The following is a 21,923-nucleotide window of genomic DNA, read 5'->3' on the forward strand; positions in this document are numbered from 1 at the left end:
CCTTAAATACTGGCTGGTATCCCAAATTCAATATACATCCTACTGGTTTAACGCAACGGACCCCCCCCCCCCCCTCAACATGTCGGACTCGAGAAACTTGCGGTATGCGACCGTGACATTCGCTCCTTGGTTATACAACCCACCCCTCTGGTGCTGGACTCACAGAGCCCGGTCGCCTGCACATCCCTGGCATTGGCAAAAACATGGAAATTGTCCGGTACTGCTCACACCTTCCATGGCAACCTCCCTCTCTGGAACTTCCTACCGGGGGTCCCACGGGTGCCACCGACCATGGTCCGACGCTGGGCCGAGGCGGGATATGAGTTGCTGTGCGATGTGTTTGATTAGGGTATATTTGTTGAATGGCCTGACCTCCCATTGCCCTTAAGGAGAGGCCAGAGTGTATGGCTCCAATATTCATCCCTTCGCAGGACCCTTAAGCGTAATTATCCGATGTTCCCGGCCTTACCACCGGACGACCCTATCATCGAGGAACTCGCCTCCCCCTCGCCCACTAGAGGTAAAATATCTACACTATACACTATGCTGCAGTCCAGATCCATTCCAGAATTCACTAAACTGAGGCGGGCGTGGGAGGCGGACCTCGGTGTTGAAATGTCTGATGAGCGCTGGGCACACTTGTGTGATTGCATACACCGGGTGTCCTTCAACTCCCGCTTCAAACTGATAGTTTAAAGTCCTACATAGGTTCCACTACACCCCGATCAGATTGCACCGCATGTCCAGTGATCACCCCTCTAGCTGCCCTAGGTGCGGCCGATTACATTCATATGATTTGGTCCTGTCCCCACCTCTCACAGTTTTGGGAGGCAGTCTGCTCGACGGTGTCTGCTATGCTCGACCGTCCCATCAGTCCCTCCCCGGTGGTATGCCTCTTCCATGACCTCCCGGGCCTCCCCCGGAACTCCAAAAAAACTAGCTGGCCTCTGCATGCTTCTCGCTGTACGATCCATCCTACTGTGCTGGCTTCGCCCCTTGCCTCCTACGCACGCCCAGTTGCTAAGAGCGGTCACGTGGGCCTCAGACTCGGAGGAAGCCTGGTCTCACCTACAACCTACCCACTCTAGGCCCAGGAATATCTGGCTCAGATTCCGATCTTATATGTCAGACCTGAACACGACACCGGCCACATCTCCTCTAGCTACCTCTCTCCACCGACCCGGGCTCTCGCCCTCATCATAGCTTTCTGACTTTTTGTGCATGTTATAAAAGTGCCCAATGGCTGTGTTCATATGCGCTGTAACTCCTGTTTGCCTATACTGTGTATTTAATGTACTTGTATTGTACCTGCCTGGCGATGTTCGCCTGTTCTTTGCTGCCACGCTAAATGAATAAAAAGAAGTTTAAAAAAAAAAAAAACGATTTACTCCCCTTACACTCTTAAGTAAAGGGGTGATCATCTTCAGAAGAATGGCTCCCTTCTTTCTTGACTTGGCGCTCCACCACGCACATGGAAAAAGAAAGTCTTCTATCTTGACATTGTTAGGGGGGTGGCTTCCTCTCCCCCTCTCCGCCTAACCTTCATCCGGTTTTTCAATACTTTTCACAGCACCAGGATGAACAACTTCCTTCTCCTAGACTTTACCATGCAGTTCACAATGCCAGGGCGAATGACTCCCTCTTGGCTTCCTTGGGTTTCTCACAATGCAAAGGGGATGGCTCCCTTCCCTTGGCTTCTCACGCAATGTTCACAACCACCAGGGCTGGGTGATTCCATTCCCCTGATCTTTCTCAGACTCTTCACAATGCCAAGAGAGTGATTCCCTTCTTTATAGGAGGTGGGACAAGTCTCTGATTCAGCTTTAAAGTGGTTTAAATCCTTTTTGACCGGTTGTCAACAGCGTGTGATTTTGGGGGATTTCCTGTTGGACCTCATTAAACTGAATTGTGGGGTCCCATAGTGATCCTCCCTTTCTCCATTGCTGTTTAATTTATACATCCGGCATCTCATGGAAATTCTGAGATGCTATGGGCTGGATTTCCACTTGTATGCGGATGACCTGCAGATTTTCAACCGAATCGTTAATCTTGAGGAAGTATTCAACCGACTAGGACAATGTCTGGAAGAAGTAAATGGCTGGATGTCAAAAACTATTTGCAGCTTAACGCTGCTAAAACCAAACTCATCCTGTTCGGACCCAACCACCTGGTGACAGCAGCTAAGAAGCTAACTATTCCCATACTTCTGGGCACAAATTAAAAATTTGTATCCAAGATGACAAATGTGGGTTGCATATGGCAAGAAGACCATAGTAGCGAAGCCCAGGTGGGAGTTAAGATCAAAGCAGTACACTTTGTTATAAGATTGTTACGTCCGGTACTTCCGTATATACCTAAAGAGGATCACACATCAGTGGTAGGGGCATTAATTAGCGCCCACCTGGACTATTGTAATAGTCAGTTGTTGGGTGTCCCTTCTAAACAGCTCCAGCGACTTCAGAAAGCACAGAATGCAGCTGTAAGATTGATCTTCAAGTTGAGCAAATCTGCTCATGTGTCCTCATTTCGCCGTGAGCTACACTGGCTTTCAATCGAAGACCGTATTAAGTTCAAGACAGCTTGCATCGTTTTTAAGTGTGTAAATGGCATCGCCCCTTTCTACCTGAGAGAGCTGATTTAGTAATCCCATCCTGCAAGACAACTACGGTCCAGTGATGGTCATCTTCTGGTTATTCCTCATTCAGTCTACAAATCTCAAGGTGACAGAAGATTTTCCGTCTTTGGTCCCAGGCTGTGGAACTCCTTGTCATTAGAGATAAGGACAATGAGCTCACTTCTTCAATCCCACCGAGCATTAAAGACTTTTTTGGTTAGGTAGACGGCCCTCTGTATTCTGGGGGCCGGGTTCGGATTCTTTTCCTTACCTTCTATCAAACTGGTTTGTCAACTGCGCCGCTATATGGTTTATTTCGTTCTGTGCACTCTCTAAATACCAAAATACAAATACAAAATACAAATTGGCTTCTTTCACAATGTTCATCAATAACATGGGGCATGATTCTCTTCCCATGGCCTTTCTCAGATTTATTAGACACAGTCAGGAAGCAAATTTGAGTGGGCACCACAGGAGTATCGAATCCTTCTGGCGTTATCAAAAGTTTCTAGTGTGATAAGTCTTTGTTAGGAAGTTAGATCCTCTATGCAGGAGCTGGCTGAAAAAGGCCTGGAGACACCCAAACCCAAAAAATACAGCAAGAAACAAAGATTAGGTGAAAACCCAATCATACAGCCGCTCTCTGGAATCCCATACTGGGTTTTATATTAGTTGTAATTTTTTTTTTTTTTTTTTTTTTTTTATTTACATTTATAAAGCGCTCACACAGCCCGCAGGCATCGAGGCGCTGTTACAGGAATTGTTAGTTTTTCTTAGTTGTGTAATTGTGTTTTTTCTTTGTCTTAGTTACGTATTTATAACGCGCTTAAACACTCAGAGGTTTCTAAGCGCGGACCCGGGGATCGAACCTGTTGTTGCTTTGTGTCGTCTTGCTTCCAAGACGCGCACGCTGCCGCTGTGCTATCCTCCCGGGACATTTGACTATGTATAGTTCCTTCGATCCAATTCTTGAAAAAATACAAAAGTCAAATATATAGTGATTTTTCAATGTTGAAAATTATTTTATAGAAAGAAGTGACTAGTAGCCACCAAAATTGTTCTTCGTGAGGAAGAGATTGCCATAAATCACTCTATCTGAAGACTTATTTTTGTGCCAATGCATTTCGGAATATAACAAATTCCTTCATCAGGGCAAGTCTAAAACAATAAACACATAACATTCACATGCAATTGTGCCAACCATCCCAAGATTAATATCCAATATAGAATAATTCCCACATTAGAAACAACGTAAGTATATAAATATCAGTATGAACAATCATCATCCAAATAGTTGAAAAAATATGAAGGTAAACACATACCCGACAATGTAATGAGCCGGATCAGAAGGCAGGTCAAAAGATATAAAATAAGAAACAAATCAGTACAAAGGCAAGTAAAGTTATCCTATAACAAAATGGAGGGAATCGGGTCCATTACCTGATGTAGGTGAGTAATGGCGAAATCTATGTTTCAGAGGTCAGGCTGCTCCACCGTGTACGGCGAGTAGGTGCTGTGAATGGTAAAGTGAATATATATAAAGGACCTATTCAAAGTGTAGCTAAACGCTAAATCGAAATAAACAGGCGTGAATTGTAACTCACCATATGTAAAGAACGAAGCGGAGAAGTTCTCTCAGCGTCTGCTCAAAGCAGACTGTCTTTGTTGCATCGGCGCGTTGCCGAGCAACCTGGTTTAATAAGACACGTGATTGAAGGCAGAATGTCCTCCTTGCATCGGTGCGCAGCCAAGCAACTCAGTTGTGTAAGACACGTGATCACGGCTCTATGAACACGAGCCGCGACCCGTGTCCGAGAACTGATCAATAAACTCAATATGATCAAAATATCTAATTACTGGACCTCCTGGGGCAGTAATGATAAAAGTCATCGCCTAAGAATCAAAAAAGAAATAAGTAATCTGTCATCCATGGACATAGAAAAAATACTAAGATTGAATGAACCCATTTGGATAAAAGTAATGGCTGTTATATGAGCACCTCAGATGAGGCTATACTAATTATGAACATACCTAAGTAGGATGGATGGAGCCTAGGGAGCAACCCTAGGGCTGTACCTTATATTAATAGTATGTGCCTTAATGCCGCTAGTGGTGTCGTCTAGACAGACGGCACCTCGGGTCCTGGGGGAACTCCAGGATGCGCAGCATGCAGGACATCTTTTAAACATGGGAAACATCTCTTGTTCATATACATTCAAGTGACCCTCAACATTCAGGTCATATACGTACTGGTGTCAATCTAAACCAAATGATGCTAAATGCAATGTAAGAACACAATTAGAAAAAACAATTAGAGAAAACAGTGAAAGTTGATCTCCTCATTTAACCCATTGGGTGCCAGACTGCCAAGTTTGTCAATCCAATATGTCTCTCTGCGACTCAAACGTTGGCATAAATCCTCATGAGGGCTGTTCTTGGTTAAAGCTTCCAAAATTACAAATTTGGGACACGTTATGTCCATTGGCCATCCAATGTCGTGCCACAGCTGAATTAATGTTTGCATTACGAATACAAGATCGGTGTTCACCCCACCTCAATTTAGCTGTTCGGGTTGACTGTCCCACATAAAATTTCCCACACGGGCATTTAATGCCGTAGATGATATTACTACTGTCACATGTAGCAAAAGTCTTAAGCATAATCTTCTGCCCCGTCCTTGGATGGTTAATGGAGTTTCCTTTAATAACAAAATTACAGTTGACACACTGTAAACAAGGATATGTCCCAGTTCGCTGTGTCATAGGTTCCCTGACTGTAGGTTTCGTCTGCACCAATTCATCCCTTAGGTTCCTACTGCGTTGGTATGCAAAGATTGGTCTTTCACTAAAAATATCTTGAACTCGAATATCATTCTTGAAAATCTCCCAATGCTTCATAATAGTTTTCTTGATTTTGTTACTTTGCGTAGAGAACTTGGATACAAATACTGGTGACTTCAATTCTCTCTTACTTTTGGGATTCTGTTCTGATAATAGAGTCTCTCGTGATATGGCATCAACTCTGTCAGATGCAAGATCGAGTTCACCCTGCTTATATCCCCGGGCCAGAAATGTTTCTTTCATTTCCATCTGTTGCATTCTGTAGTCTTCAGGATCACTCACTATTTTCTTGACCCTAAGTAATTGGCTGTACGGTAGATTCTTCAGTAGGCTCGGCTGATGGAAGCTGAGTCGGTGCAGGAGATTATTCCGATCAGTCTCCGATCAGTCTCTTTCCGAAACAGTGACCCTTTGGTCGATGCTGTTTTTTGTGTATCTAAACAGCATCGACCAAAGGGTACAGTTCACTAGAGAGATCTCAGATGAAATCATAACATTCCTTGATGTACAAGTCAGAAAACAACTCACTATCTACAGCACTTCACTGTTTCGGAAAGAGACTGATCGGAATAATCTCCTGCACCGTGAACTCGATCTGACAGAGTTGATGCCATATCACGAGAGACTCTATTATCAGAACAGAATCCCAAAAGTAAGAGAGAATTGAAGTCACCAGTATTTGTATCCAAGTTCTCTACGCAAAGTAACAAAATCAAGAAAACTATTATGAAGCATTGGGAGATTTTCAAGAATGATATTAGAGTTCAAGATATTTTTAGTGAAAGACCAATCTTTGCATACCAACGCAGTAGGAACCTAAGGGATGAATTGGTGCAGACGAAACCTACAGTCAGGGAACCTATGACACAGCGAACTGGGACATATCCTTGTTTACAGTGTGTCAACTGTAATTTTGTTATTAAAGGAAACTCCATTAACCATCCAAGGACGGGGCAGAAGATTATGCTTAAGACTTTTGCTACATGTGACAGTAGTAATATCATCTACGGCATTAAATGCCCGTGTGGGAAATTTTATGTGGGACAGTCAACCCGAACAGCTAAATTGAGGTGGGGTGAACACCGATCTTGTATTCGTAATGCAAACATTAATTCAGCTGTGGCACGACATTGGATGGCCAATGGACATAACGTGTCCCAAATAAAATTTGTAATTTTGGAAGCTTTAACCAAGAACAGCCCTCATGAGGATTTATGCCAACGTTTGAGTCGCAGAGAGACATATTGGATTGACAAACTTGGCAGTCTGGCACCCAATGGGTTAAATGAGGAGATCAACTTTCACTGTTTTCTCTAATTGTTTTTTCTAATTGTTTTCTTACATTGCATTTAGCATCATTTGGTTTAGATTGACACCAGTACGTATATGACCTGAATGTTGAGGGTCACTTGAATGTATAAGAACAAGAGATGTTTCCCATGTTTAAAAGATGTCCTGCATGCTGCGCATCCTGGAGTTCCCCCAGGACCCGAGGTGCCCTCTGTCTAGACGACACCACTAGCGGCATTAAGGCACATACTATTAATATAAGGTACAGCCCTAGGGTTGCTCCCTAGGCTCCATCCATCCTACTTAGGTACGTTCATAATTAGTATAGCCTCATCTTAGGTGCTCATATAACAGCCATTACTTTTATCCAAATGGGTTCATTCAATCTTAGTATTTTTTCTATGTCCATGGATGACAGATTACTTATTTCTTTTTTGATTCTTAGGCGATGACTTTTATCATTACTGCCCCAGGAGGTCCAGTAATTAGATATTTTGATCATATTGAGTTTATTGATCAGTTCCCGGACACGGGTCGCGGCTCGTGTTCATAGAGCCGTGATCACGTGTCTTACACAACTGAGTTGCTTGGCTGCGCACCGATGCAAGGAGGACATTCTGCCTTCAATCACGTGTCTTATTAAACCAGGTTGCTCGGCAACGCGCCGATGCAACAAAGACAGTCTGCTTTGAGCAGACGCTGAGAGAACTTCTCCGCTTCGTTCTTTACATATGGTGAGTTACAATTCACGCCTGTTTATTTCGATTTAGCGTTTAGCTACACTTTGAATAGGTCCTTTATATATATTCACTTTACCATTCACAGCACCTACTCGCCGTACACGGTGGAGCAGCCTGACCTCTGAAACATAGATTTCGCCATTACCCACCTACATCAGGTAATGGACCCGATTCCCTCCATTTTGTTATAGGATAACTTTACTTGCCTTTGTACTGATTTGTTTCTTATTTTATATCTTTTGACCTGCCTTCTGATCCGGCTCATTACATTGTCGGGTATGTGTTTACCTTCATATTTTTTCAACTATTTGGATGATGATTGTTCATACTGATATTTATATACTTACGTTGTTTCTAATGTGGGAATTATTCTATATTGGATATTAATCTTGGGATGGTTGGCACAATTGCATGTGAAAGTTATGTGTTTATTGTTTTAGACTTGCCCTGATGAAGGAATTTGTTATATTCCGAAATGCATTGGCACAAAAATAAGTCTTCAGATAGAGTGATTTATGGCAATCTCTTCCTCACGAAGAACAATTTTGGTGGCTACTAGTCACTTCTTTCTATAAAATAATTTTCAACATTGAAAAATCACTATATATTTGACTTTTGTATTTTTTCAAGAATTGGATCGAAGGAACTATACATAGTGAAATTACAACTAATATAAAACCCAGTATGGGATTCCAGAGAGCGGCTGTATGATTGGGTTTTCACCTAATCTTTGTTATTAGACACAGTCAACCTGGTTCACTACCTGGCCAGGTACTGTGGCTATGAAGAACATTGATGATCTTTCTTTCTTGTATGGGTGCAGGTCACAGACTCCTCTTTCTTGCTTGGTTTCCCTGATCTGCATGGTTCACTTTCTGGCCAAGTTCTATTGTACAGCTCAAATGTGTAACAAAGTTCCTTTCCCTCTGTCATTGTCCCAGACCCTGTATTCTCGGCTTCTCTCTCCCCTCTGGGTTTCCCACCACCTTCTTGGGGTCCCGGCACCTTCCCGGAAACCTGCTTATCTTTTTTCGCGGTCCAAAGCGGTTCCGGGTCTTCCTTGGTGCCCTCCGTCCGCTGCGAGGATTCCCCTATCCTCGTGGCCCTTCTTTGGTCTGCGGCAGCTCTGCAGTGATATTTCTCCTCTGGGTAGCGCAGCTCTTCCTTCCCTTGCTTCCTGTATCTTAGGAACACCTGGAGCTTCCCGTTCCTGGCTTGCCAAGCGGTCCCTCTGCTCTGGACTGGCTCCGGACATTTGTGCTCCCGCCTCGGTATCCTGATCTGCCTTCTTCCTCTTTCCTGGCCATGCTGGCTCTTGCGCTTTCTCTAGGGAGGGCTCAACCCTGTCATGAGTCCATCCTCAGTTTTTATGCTTGCACAGTGTCCATATAGACTGGGATGCTTACTGTGGTTCCATAGGGCGCTCCACACGTCGTCTTAGTACCAGTATAAGTATCACTCCTTAGTGGGTTTGCTGGACTTTTCCTTGTCCCAGTTTTCGGGTTCCATGTAACAATGCCCCCGTAAAAATGTCCCCAGACAAAAAAGTTGCTGTTTTTTGCAGTGTCATTATTACATTGAACATGCGGGGGACATTCCCACAGCCCCCATTTTTTTTATTTTTTATTGGAGCAGGGGACATCCCCAGACAAGCATGTAGTCTCTACTTTCTTGTCTCAAAGGTTCTCACAAGGGCTGGACTATCCACTTTACACAAGTATGTGTGGGGAACTAGTGCACTGCGTCCAGGGAATGAGGATGAGGGAAGTTCCTAATCCCACATGGGGGATCTGTCCCCATGAGATCATCCCGCTGAGTACTACCCTCAGGGGGACTATTGTGTAGCAACCTCACCTACCTGTCCTTATGGGAAGGGCTCTCCCCTTAGTGGAGAGGGGACGATATCCAAGGATTTGTCACAATAAGTAGTGTTTGACTGATCAGAAAACAGATTAGATCTTTTTTTTTTTTTAAAAGACGATACTAGTGTTCTATCAAAATCTCTGAATTGTCAAAGCTTCTAAATATCAGGGACTTGGGAAAAATTGTAATGGTGACTTTGTTGTTCAAAGCTAATTGCCTATAAACTGAGGTTGCATTGCCAAACTAGTCATGCAATATAACATGCCTTCCTTTTTTCAATTTTCAGATTTTTCGTGAAGCCCGAAGAGCAGTTCCTAGTATTGTATACATGCCTCATATAGGAGATTGGTGGGATGCTGTTGGTGAAACTGTGAGGGCTACTTTTCTGACATTGCTGCAAGACATACCATCCTTCTCACCAATACTTTTGCTGTCTACCTCCGAAACCACATACAGTGAATTACCTAATGAGGTGAGTAGCTTGTTATGTAATGAACGTGGAAGGCATTGAAGTTGGCAGGTATATTAACATGGATCGTAGGCATTTTTCACAGTGCAGTAATTGTTGCACCTGTGCACTACTGTGCTGCCTGAAAAAGATTATTTTCAAAATTGGGCAGCAGCAACTGTGCTTTTGCCTGGTTGGGGCCAGGTGCAACAGTTATTGTTAATTTTCGAGATTGAAAACATGTGATTGTGATTTTGTAAAAGAACAGCAAACATTACGTTGTACGCATTGTCACCCCCAATAAACAGTGGGAGTGCACTTGAGACCTGATGGAATAAGATAGGGTTATATGCCTGGTAAATGAGGGGTGCCACAAATCTCGGGCTTGATATGAAACATAACAGAGCAAACCTTTTGAGATAGAGAGTATGAGTGATTTAACAATTTGCTTTAATTTCAAGGGGTATAGGAACTCTAGTTTCTACATTTCTAATAGATAAACAACATAACCTCTCTTGCTTTAAGCAGGCTTCTATTCTCCCTATTCGCTAGAAACCATCTCTTGACCTCTTTCTTCCATCTAATTTCCATCCAATTTCTCTTCTTCCCTACCTCTCGAAACTGCTTGAATGATTAGTTAATACTCAGGTTTTTACCTTTGTTAATGATAATTCTGTCCTTCCTTCTCTCCAGTCTGGCTTTCATCCCTGTTACTCAATTGAAATGGCTCTTCTCTCTGTTTGCGATTCCTTGCTCTCTGCACGTTACACCAAGCACTCTTCTCTTCTTATTCTTTTAGACGTGTCTGCTGCATTTGGCACTGTTGATCACACTTTGCTCTTTTCTTCTCTGTCTTCTTTTGTGTTTGCTGACTCTGTCCTTGCTTGGTTTCATTCTCATCTCTCTAACCGTACTTACTCTGTTTCCTGGGCTGGTGGTTCCTCCCAAAACGTTTCCTCTTCTTCATGGCATCCCCCAAGGCTCTATTCTTGGCCCCTTTCTCTTCTCTCTTTATACTTCTCCTCTTGCTGCAATTATCTTGTCCTTTGGGATTTCTCACGACTTTTATGCTGGTGACGCACAACTTTTTCTCTCCTTCTCTTTGTTTACTCTGGCTATCCACAATAATTTAACTTGGATGTCAGACCACTTCCTTGTTCTTAACTCATCTAAAACTGAAGTCATCTCTTTCCTGCCACCACTATTCCCCCGTCCCTTCTCCTCCCGCCTCCTATCTTTTTCCCTTCTTCTTTATCTCTTTCCAACACTGCTTGCAATTTCAGCCTCTACCTTGACAGTCTTATCCTTTTCCCTTCACATTTCTGCTATTTCCCATTTTTGTATCTCTTTAATATTTGCAAAGCTTGTTCTTTTGTGACCTTCGGCGCTACCAAACACCTGATCTCATCTCTTATTTTTCCTTGCTATTTTTACTGTTCTACTATTCTTTTTTCTCTTCCTCGCTTGGCCTCTCAAGTCCATCTTCATTGCTTCTATAGTTGCCTTCTATACCAGCTATCCCCCTGAAATTCATTTCTCAATCGCGGTCTTCGCTTGGCTGGCTTTCTTCTCTTGGCTCAAATTACATTTTCTTTGTATTGTGTTCAAAACCCTCTTTGGTATTGCTTCCAGTTATTTGTCATCTTGGGTCTCCTTCTATGCCCCAATCTCTCCCTTCATCTCAATTTCTATTATCTGTTCCTCACCCTCATGTGCCCAATCCTGATTCTGTTTTTCTCTTCTTACCCCTTAGAACTGGTACTCTGTCCCTTTCCCCCTTCGTTCTACTACTTCCTACTCTTACTTCCGTACTTCTCTAAGGAACTGTCTTCTCCAGTCCTAATTCTGTCCATGAACATTTTTGTAATTGAATCAATTTTTATTTTTATTGTACTCAAACTTTTTTGTACAGTGCTTTGGAGTAAAGCGCTCTATAAATGCCATTTAAAAAATAAAATGCATCAATACAGAAATTACCTTGCATTTATGTGGCATACGGTTGGTCGCCCGTTGTATTCCTTGTTCATATCTTGTTTGGAAGCTATAAGCTGCTAAGTTTTGTAAGAGAGGAAAGGAATGAGTATAAGGAGATATAGTAAAGAGAAGATAGTAGAGGAAAGCTTGGTAAAATAAGGACAGCAAACGTGAAAAGAGCCAAGTCCTTTATGTTGTTCTGTAGTGACGTGACGTGTCGGGTAGCGGGTTGACTGTCTATTCTATAAGTGGGTATTGCACCCTGAGTTTAAAAGCAGTACACTTAACTCTTGAGGTGGCTAAAATGGTGAGGGGTGGGCCATGTATCTCGCCAAGCGTTGAATGGCTGGTACGATTCAAGTCTTGATGTTTCCCATGTGGGTCTGGGCAGGGAGGGGGTTTCGAAACTTGCAGGCAGCCAATCCAAGCCAGAAATGATCTGATTACCCATTGTTTTATTATTTTTAAACATTCAGGGATATAAACATTTATAATAGCGAGGAGGTTTTATTACTGAGGCGATATGCCCTGAGGTGGCGAGCCCACCATGAAGGTAACTGCCTGCCACCCAAGTTAAGGGCCACCGTGCAGCAATGTTCTCTTAACGAGGGTGCCGTGCCATTAAACTACAGGATGGCCCGCCACCGAGGGGCATATCGCCATTAGCACCCGTGTAGTTGTCTACATGGGTGCTAATGGTGTTTATTTAAAATACAAAATAAACTTACTATAGAAGCGCAGCCCGACGCCATTCAGTCCTGTTGGACAGGAAGTCATTTTTCTATGTTCATCAACATTGAAAACGGGCTTACTTTTCAATAGGACTGCACAGCTTTGGGACATGCTTCTAAGGTACGTTTCTTTAGTATTAAATAAAACAAAAACACACTTTTAGCACCCGTGTAGGAAACTACGCGGGTGGCTAAGAGATGAAGTAGGAGGTGGGGAGTGAGGAAGGGAAGGGTGCGCTGGCTGCCCAGGCAGCTCGGAATGCAGGCTTGTACCATACAGTACAGTCTGTGTTCTGAGCCTCCTGATTTGCTGGCGCCCCCTGCCCATTGCTAATGAGTTTTGCAGACCTCTCAGTTTTGATACTTGCTTTGATCAGTGTGTTGGATGTGGTTTAGGAATTTTTCTAGGGGGTTCCAAATATATGTAAAGTTCTCCAGTGAGGTTGGATCTGATAGATTGTTTTTTTGTAGTATGTGTGACTGGCAGATCGAGTTCCACCATGCCCTGTGAGATAACTATTCTCGGTTTTTCCATTGGGATATCATACATTGGATGGCTGCTGCTAGTAATGTGTCTAGAAGATGTGTGTGCCTTGGAGTAAGAATTATTTCCTTGTTGAGGCAGAGTTCCTTTAGTGAAATGTTTGAAATCATTAGTTACCTTTCTCCAAAACCTGGACAGGCATGGGCAGAAAAATAGCATATTTTCTATTAAGCCTACTTATTGTGTATTTTCTACATCACATTAAGATCGGGGAGATTTTGGCCTTATGCATTCTATCTGGTATGATGAATCTAGCGATGTCGTCACTCCTATCCAACGGAAAGTCTCGCCTCATGTGGCCACGGAAAGGCAGAAGCTACGTGGTCCCGACCCTGGCGGAGGCTATCTGAGGGAGTAACGCGTGAGGGGAGACACAACCCTCATGGGAGTCTGATAGATTTGCTAGGTCAAACATGGTATCCCCTTGTTTTATTAAGACCTAACCCTCCTTCACCTCCCCATTCTTCTATGGCTACTTAGTGGAATGTCGAAGCTAGTGAGTGGAAGTGATTCTGACACCCTCCGGGGCCTTTGTTTACTGTAATTTTGTCCCCCTTGCCGAGGCCACAGCCCTGTTTCGCACCCTCTCCATCCCGCTCCCTCCCAAGCCATCCACTTCCCAGTTCCATTTCCCTCCCGCCTCCCAGACCGCCCATCCTTCGCTGATTGGCCAGTTTGATGAACATAACAGACCCTCTCATGGCAGCCCTCTGCCCATGCAGCCCCTGCGGCTAAGGGCCCCAAGGAAAAGGGTGGCTCCAACAGAGGCGGCTCCAGCTAGTGTCTGCAGGTGTCAGCAGGGGAAGCCAGTGGCCAGCTGTCAGCCAGCAGATACCAGTAAGGTAGGAGTAGCCCGGGTTAGGAATAGAGCCATCACGCTACCCTTAATACTCTGCCACATAGCAACCTTACCTACACTAGATTAATTGTGTGATTATTAGCATGTGCCACTCTGAGATAACACTATGGTTATTGGTCGTACTTGAACTGCATTGTGAAACCTAGGCCTTTCTCCCACTGTTCAGGACTCTCAGCCCTAGGTGTGTTGTTTCTGGTGTTAAACTATATTGTGAAGGTAGTGCTGTCTTTGGTTTTGCCTTCTTAGCAAATTGTTCTGCTAGCAAACTGTTCTACTATTGTCTGAGCTCCTGTCGTTTTTGTTCAGTTGTCCACTATTGTCTCGTCCCTCCTTGTCTCGTCTGCTTGAGCCCGTCCCTGTGTCCTTCCCTACTGTTCTCCCCGCCCGAACCCCCCACCTTCCTCCCTCCTCCTCCTCTCCCTACCTACTCTATGGTGCTCTCTGTCTCTCCTATCTTTTCTAACTGCTTCTCTATTGACTATCCTGCTCTCCTCACTAAATCTGGTAGTAAGAAGTTTATAAAGGACATCCTGGTCTCCAACCCAGGCCTCCCTATCGCTGACACCTATATCAGGGCTTCCTCCAGGCAAACCCTCACAGACATCCTCTTTGTCGTTCCCTCGCCAGACCTATGGACTCTTCACATGGTCTGTGCTTTCTCCTTTCTCTTCTTCTCCCATTAATGGTGGCACCCGGTGGGAGGCCCTCCTGGCCTCCTTCCACTCCTCTAAGGTCATAATTAATGTTTACCTGAATGGTACTATCTTGGTCCAAAACCCTCAGGCCAACCTTCTCCTCTTTGATAGACGCTTCCTGCGCCTCATCAATTTCCTTTCATCTCCTGCTGTCCGCACTCTTGCTTCCACGGCTTCGCCTCCTTGGCTACCTTGCCTGCTCCTCCTTCCTCATCTGCCCCCCCTCGGGCTTCTTCTACACATCTGCAGGGTGTACCTCTGATTTGTACCGCTCCCTGGAAGTTTTTCAAGGACGGCAACCTTCTCCATATTGCCACTCTAAACTGTTGCTCAGCTGTCAAACACTCCTCTGACATCTGCGGCCTCCTTGAAGAACTTGACCTGGATGTCCTCGGTCTCACTGAGACATGCTTCACGGCCAGCTTTGTCACGAGCTTTGACACTCTCCTCCCTGACGGCTACAAAATCCTCTCCGCGCCTCGGTCCAATAGTTCCAGAGTGGGTGTAGCCCTGATCTTTCCTGAGTGGATTCTTGCCTCTGTCATTCCTGCGCAGGCCTACTCCTCTTTTTGAATGCCTCATCTGCAGACTCTCTCTCTAGCCATTCCCTTACTGTGGCTACTATCCATCGGCCACCTGGTCAGATCTCCTCCTTCTTCTTTGAGTTGGTGGACCTCTCCTCTTCCCTCCTGGCCTCGGCCACTCAAATCCTCCTTCTTGGAGACTTTAACATCCACCTGGATGCTTCCAGTCCATCCTCTGGACTTTTTTGCAACCTCTGCAACTCTCTCTCACTCGCTATCCTCCCCTATGGCCAGACTCACTCTGTAGGGCACACTCTGGATGTTCTGATCCCTACAGACCTTCCCCTTTCTATCCCTCTCACCACTCCTATCTACTGGAGTGATCACTTTCTCCTTTCCTCCCGGCTCACTCTCTCCACCCGTCAGGCCAAGCCAACTCCAGCACTGCCACCTACCTTCTCGGTTATTCAACCCATGAAGTGAAGTGTGTGTCAGTTGATGCTTTCACTGCCACTTTCTCAACCCGCCCTCCTCCTTCAGCTGACTCGCACCTTGACACAGCCCTTTCTGTGCTCCACTCTGCTGTATCTGATACTCTTGATGTTCTTGCCCCTTTGATTAGGCTCCACTTGAAGCCCAAAGCCAAGTGCAACTCCAGGTACGACTCGGACCTCGTCGCCCTTAAAGCAAGTGCAGGGTGGCCGGGAAGAAATGGCGTGCTTCCTGCACATCTTCGGACAAACTGGCCTGCCGCCTGCTCCAAAGGCAATACTGGCTTTCTGACCGCACCAAGAAAAGAACCCTCGTCCAACAACTCGGCCGAACTCTTTAAAATCTGCAAGGAGCTGGCCAATCATGCTGCAGTCTCTACCTCTCCTGTCCCCTCCCAGGCTCTCCGCACAGCCCTGGCTTCTCATTTCATCTCTAAAACTCAGGACATCCTGTCCTCTCTCTCTTCCCCTCCTCCTCCTCCCTCTACTCGCTCCTCTTCCCCTGGCCCTCCTTCTCTGCTTTTCCCCCGTTCTCCCCAAATTAGGTTTCTAGAGAAGTCTCATCTATGAAAGTCATCAAAACAGGTTCTCCCCTGTTCCTCCAAAACCATAAAGAACCACATTGACACCCTGGCTTCTGCTCTGGCCGACTTCTGCAACCACTCCGTCACCATTGGGGTCTTCCTTTCCCCCCTGAAGCACTCCCTTGTGACCCTCTTCTTAAGAAACCCTCAGCCGACCCCTCCTGCCCTCCTAACTACCGCCCAGTCTCCATCACTCTTTTCCTGGGCAAACTCCTGGAAAAGCCGACCATCTGCCAGCTTAATCTTGATGCTGAATTAGTTGGCTGTCTCCATGACCATCAGCTACCAGAAGCACGGAAACTGCTCTCCTGAACATCCGTGAAGACCTGCTCTCAAACCTTGACTCCAATACCCCTGATGTCCTTATCTTACTTGATCTCTCTTCTGCCTTTGACACGGTCAACTATGCCATCCTGCTCAACCGTCTCTGTGATAACCTGGGTATCACTGGAGGGGCGTGGCTAGAGGCCATGTGAGGAGGTTGGGAGCTCCGAGAGCTCCCTGGATCCATAAATTGATTTGCTTAAAACGTATGCTGAAAGCCGTGCAACCGGCTAACCAAGGATAGCAACTGAAGCCTGAAACGTTGGAGGAGCTCCATGTGGCAAGGGAACGCTTGTAGAGGCTGCATTCACAACGCAATACCGTATGAAATCAGAGCTGAGGCGGAGGTCAGAAATAATGGCGGCGGTGGGCTTGAGGCTGTGATGGCACTGCAGGAGCCACGGAGCATCCATGTATGGCAGTGTCTACATGAAGACACAAGGCAGATAGAGAGGAGCAGCAGGGCGCACGCACCAGGAGCTGCAGCGGTGGACGACCCGGAGGCTGTCAGAGAGAGACTGGGGCTGCTGGAGCGTTACGCAGCCCCCAGTCAAAGGAGGACAACCATCGAGAGTACAGAGCCCTGGTGGCAACAAGGAGACATGGCCGACAGAGCTGTGAGTAGGTGCCGGGCTTGAAGACACGGATTCAAGCGAGCCGACAAGTCTGGTGCTGGAGAGGCAAGAGCAGTAGGAGTTCGGCAGGAGATGTGCGGCCTCCCCCATCGGAAGACTGCACAAGACGTTCCGGGCCTGATAGCAACTGGACTGGTACAAGGAGGCGCTGTGTGCAGCGGCAATCCCGGATCCACCACAACTGCTGGCAAGAAGTTGGAGGGAGTGGGGGGACCCTAACGAACTGCATTGAGTTGCTTGGCTCGGAGAGGCCACCCCCCCACCACTCCTAGTTGCTGAGAGCCGGCTGAGCCTGAGTGCTGCAGGAGGAGGAGAACACAGCATAGATGAGGGCTAGCACCCTGCCCACATGCAGCTGGCTCCTGATAGAGTACCAGCTGGATAGGCAGTACAGACCGAGACTTTGCTCTTTAAGACACACGGAACAGTAGCCCCAGGGAAGGCTACATAAACTAGTGCATTGCACGACTGCTCATTCTGCGCCATATGGCCAAAGAGACGAGGCGCCCCACAAGTGCTGAAGTAGGGTGGCCTAGGCACAGGAAGGCCACTGCGGGAGCATAAGACTGTGCAAGTGGAGAGGACAGGGAAGCCCAGGCTGCAGCAAAGGGCTGATTTAGCAGCAGCTGTGGACTGGAAGGCGCAGAAGGGCACAGGAGGTGTGTGTGATGAAAAGTGGGGGCATATTGGAGATCATGAATACCCGGTAGAGGGAACGTTAACGCAGACCCCCAACCCCCTCCCCCCCCCTTAACTTATTGTGGACCATTATAGAGGGCCCGCCCGTAGGGCACCAGGAAACTAGTCTTGCGACCAGGTTGAATGGTGCGGAAACAGGGTTATCCCAGCATGTGAGAGGGAGTAGGGTGGGTCAAGAATGGGGAGCCTATCACAGTTGAAAGTGAACTGCATCGAACCCCTAATTAGGCTGGCCACAGGCTGGTGGACACACTGACTTCTTAACATGAGCTACATGGCGGATACGATCAGAATTATGACGTGAAATGTGAGAGGACTAAATAACTATGTGAAACGTAAGAGAGTGAGCATGTATATTCGGAAAAACAAGGTTTGGATAGCGCTGTTACACGAAACGCACCTAGATAAACAGAAGCAAAAGAACCTGGAAAAGGCGTGGGGGGGATGGGGTCGGGTGATGGTGGGCTCTACATATTCGACATATGCGAGGGGGGATCCTCATCTGGATAGCCCCCAGCATACCATTCAAGGTGATGGCAGTGAAAACTGACGATGAGAGAAGGATGGCCATAGTGCATGGGACACTAGAAAACCGAGAGGTTTGTGTGGTAAAAACCCACGCCCCAACCACCATGCTACAATGCTTTTCAGATCACTATACGCGAGATTAGGTCCATACAGAAGCGGTACCTTGATTTGGGGTGGGGACTTCAATTGCGTTATGGACCCAGCTATAGATAGGTCGGACACCAAGCATAAGCGGCCAGCCCCCCCCCCCCCGGCCAAGGTGCTGAACTCATTAGTGAACCACTTCGAATTGTATGACGTATGGAGGGCCAAGCACAGAGAAACAAGGGGATACTCCACTACTTAGCGCTGCATAGAGTATACACAAGAATAGTTTATATGTTCATTGGGAGGGAAAGCGGGTCCGAATTTTCAGAGTCAGAGTACCTAGATAGAATATTGTCGGACCACTCACCACTTGTGGAGAGTGTCTGCTCCAAGGCCACCCATTCCCGCATGGAAACTGAGAAGTGAAGCGTTGCAGGATACTGCATTTGCAGAGCATGTCAGAAAAAGCACAGTTGAATAGATTATGGTAAATGAGGGGCGCGTACAGAAAGTGGGCATGGTCTGGGAAGCTTACAAAGTGGTTATCAGGGGAGTGATGATAGCTGAGTCGGGAGGAGTAAAGAAGGTTCTGATGAGGGACTTAGAGAAGACAGAGGAGGAATTGAAGAGTAGAGAGGGGGGAGGCCCTGACGAGTAAGGAACATTTGAAGAAGATGATCGCACTAAAGCAAGCGGGCCTGGCACAATTGGATAGGCTTGGGTAGTTTAATAATGCAAAGTATATGGAGAGGAGTCATGCACAAGGTGACAAGCCAGGGAGGATGCTAGCGTGGCTGTGTAAGTGGGAGACCGTGAGGTCATCGAGCAGATCGATCAGGAACGCAGGCATGGAGGAAGTGCGCACGCAAGAGGGAATAAATGAGGTGTTCTCCGAATATTATAGGACATTATATGCAGCCCCCCAGTGCGGTACTCGGGGGGACATACAAGATGTGCTCGCCCAGATTAATTTACCCAGATTAGATGGTCTCCAAGCAGAGTCTCTAGAGGCACCCATAACACCGGAAGAGGTAATGGCTACTATTCCCTGCCGACAGGGAAGGCACCGGGGACGGTTGGGCTCCCAAGTGAGTTTTACAAGGCATATGTAGATATACTTCCGCCACTGTTGGCCAGGGTGTATAACGAGTCGCTTGCAGACGGCATCCTGCACGCGAGCATGAGCGAGGCCCTTATAGTTCCACTGCTCAAACCAGACAAAGGTGGCACGGACTGTGGATCCTATAGGCCTCTGTCCCTACTAAACCAGGACAGAAAGATCCTCACAGCCGTCCTGGCGAGTAGACTCCAGAAGGTAATACACCCGCTGATCATCGGGATCAGACAGGGTATGTGCCCGGGAGAAACATCTTGGAGAATCTATGACGGCTTCACCACGTGATCTACAGCATGGCGGATAGGGCCTCACAAGGCGCGGTTGCCTCTCTAGATGCTACAAAGGCATTCGACTCAGGGCACTGGGACTGGTTGTATGCCACAATGGTGAGGTTGGGGATTGGCCCGCTGTACATGAGATCAGTGCGCTTTATATACACAGAACCAATGGCCAGGGTCAAGACAGAGGCATGGCAGCTACACAGAAGCACTAGGTAGGGGTGCCCACTGTCTCTGATGTTATATATTTTGGCAGCTGAATTTATGGCAGCGTACCTGCGGCAGGAATATGGGGATGTGAGCATAGACATAGATGGAGTCGGCACGTGATATCGATGTATGCGGTTGATGTGTTGCTATATGTGAGTGACCCCGAGGTGAACCTGCCATACATTTTAGAGGTGCTGGATAACTCTAGCAAGTTCACGGGTATTACGATTAACAAGAAAGAATCATGTTTGTTCCCGTTGGCGGCCACAGGGAGGAAGGGAACTTGCCAGACCTCCCCCTGCCCTGGAGCAGGACCTCCTTTAAATACCTGGGTATTAATATACACAGGGACCCCTACCGGAAGCATGAAGATAACACTGCATGAGCCAAGGCTGGATTAGCCGCGTCCTTGGGATTCTGGGGCAATTTGCCCCTGTCAAAGATCGGGAGGGCGGCGCTGCTAAAAATGGTGGCACTATCACGTTTTATGCACTGCTTTGGAAATGTCCCATATGACATCCCGGGGCCATTCTTTCGAGAACTGGAGAGGTTGTGTATGGGTTACTATGGCAGGAAGGGTGGAATAGGGTAGCCTTGCATACGCTACAAAGGAAGTACGACCAGGCAGGGTTGAGGGTGCCAAACTTCAAAACTGTATTTCTTAGCGTGCCAATTGCAGCACATGGTAAAATGGATGGCCGAAGTACCTACAGTAGAGACGACACTGATGCAGCCCGCATTGCGGTGAAAACACCCAAGACCTCCCCTGGGCTTCTGTCAAAGAGAAGTACGAGGGTCATTACTTGGTGAAGCTTGGCATCCATATCTGGCGCAGGGCTTGCAAGGTCATGAGGATAGCGTAACCGCGCTCTCTGCAGACACTGATAGTGGCGGTTCTGGGAGGATGGGAAGGGGACAGGGCATTGATAGAATCAAGGTGGGAGATGTGCAGAGTGGCTGCGGTGGGGGACCTGTGGAACGAGGGAGGATGGAAAACATTTGAGGAGTTGAGAGAGGAGGCAGGGATACAAGGGGGTCAGTTTCTACTGCACAACAAGGTTCTAGGGGCGCTGCGTAGAATGTCTGGATGTCACAGTGGGGGATATGGAAAATGAGGATATGAAGATGCTGCTCACAGAAGCGGAAAGCAGGAACACTGTGTCCAGAATCTACGAGATTTTGTCAAACTGCACCTCACGGGCTGAATTGAAGTGTTAGAGTAAATGGGAGCGTGAATTGGGGAAGACCTTTGAAGAGAATGAGTGGGGTGAAATAAAGCGATATCACAAGAAGGTATCCCAAAATGCTAGACTACAGTTAATACAAATGTATATAGTACAAAGGGCATACCTCACGCCTGCAATCATTTCTACTTTTAAGGGGGCGGGGAGGCACGTGTGCCCCAAATGCAAGGAGGAAGAATTTGGGCTCATGCACATGTTCTGGGGCCGCCCGATTGTCCACGGGTTCTGGGAGAAGATAGCAAGCAAAGCATCGCAAGGAGGCATTGATCTTGATGTTAGAACACCGGAAGCCTGCATGCTGGAGCGGTATAGGAAAGACGCAAGAGATAAGCCATTGAACAAACTCAAAGACCTGATGTATATATTGCCTAAGCGTGATATAGCCATGTGGTGGAAGGACGCGAGATAACCAAGTGTGGACAAATGGTGGAAAGAACTGGGAAAGTAGTGCACTTCGGAAACAGCGGTGTGGGAGAGGGCACTAAGAATGCAAAACACGGAAATGGGAATAGACATGCAAAGATGGATAATACAAACGGTAATGCTGTTCGCAAATGTTAGAGAGAAGAACAGTATAAAACAATTGGAGGATGTAGATGCAGCA

The 21,923-nt window shown here is 46.6% G+C and overlaps 1 protein-coding gene across 4 annotated transcripts in view; it reads left to right on the forward strand.

Moving 5' to 3' along the window:
• ATAD2B (ATPase family AAA domain containing 2B) overlaps nt 1-21,923 on the forward strand; it is a 3,113,054-nt gene that overhangs the window by 1,994,115 nt on the left and 1,097,016 nt on the right. For all 4 annotated transcript variants that reach the window (XM_069605879.1, XM_069605877.1, XM_069605876.1 and 1 more), the window contains exon 19: nt 9,634-9,819. In XM_069605879.1, coding sequence (XP_069461980.1) covers nt 9,634-9,819 — 186 coding nt within the window. The remainder of the gene's footprint in view (nt 1-9,633; nt 9,820-21,923) is intronic.

Source organism: Ambystoma mexicanum, chromosome 4p (genome assembly GCF_040938575.1).
Source record: "Ambystoma mexicanum isolate Mex_15411 chromosome 4p, UKY_AmexF1_1, whole genome shotgun sequence".
Lineage (NCBI taxonomy): Eukaryota > Metazoa > Chordata > Amphibia > Caudata > Ambystomatidae > Ambystoma > Ambystoma mexicanum.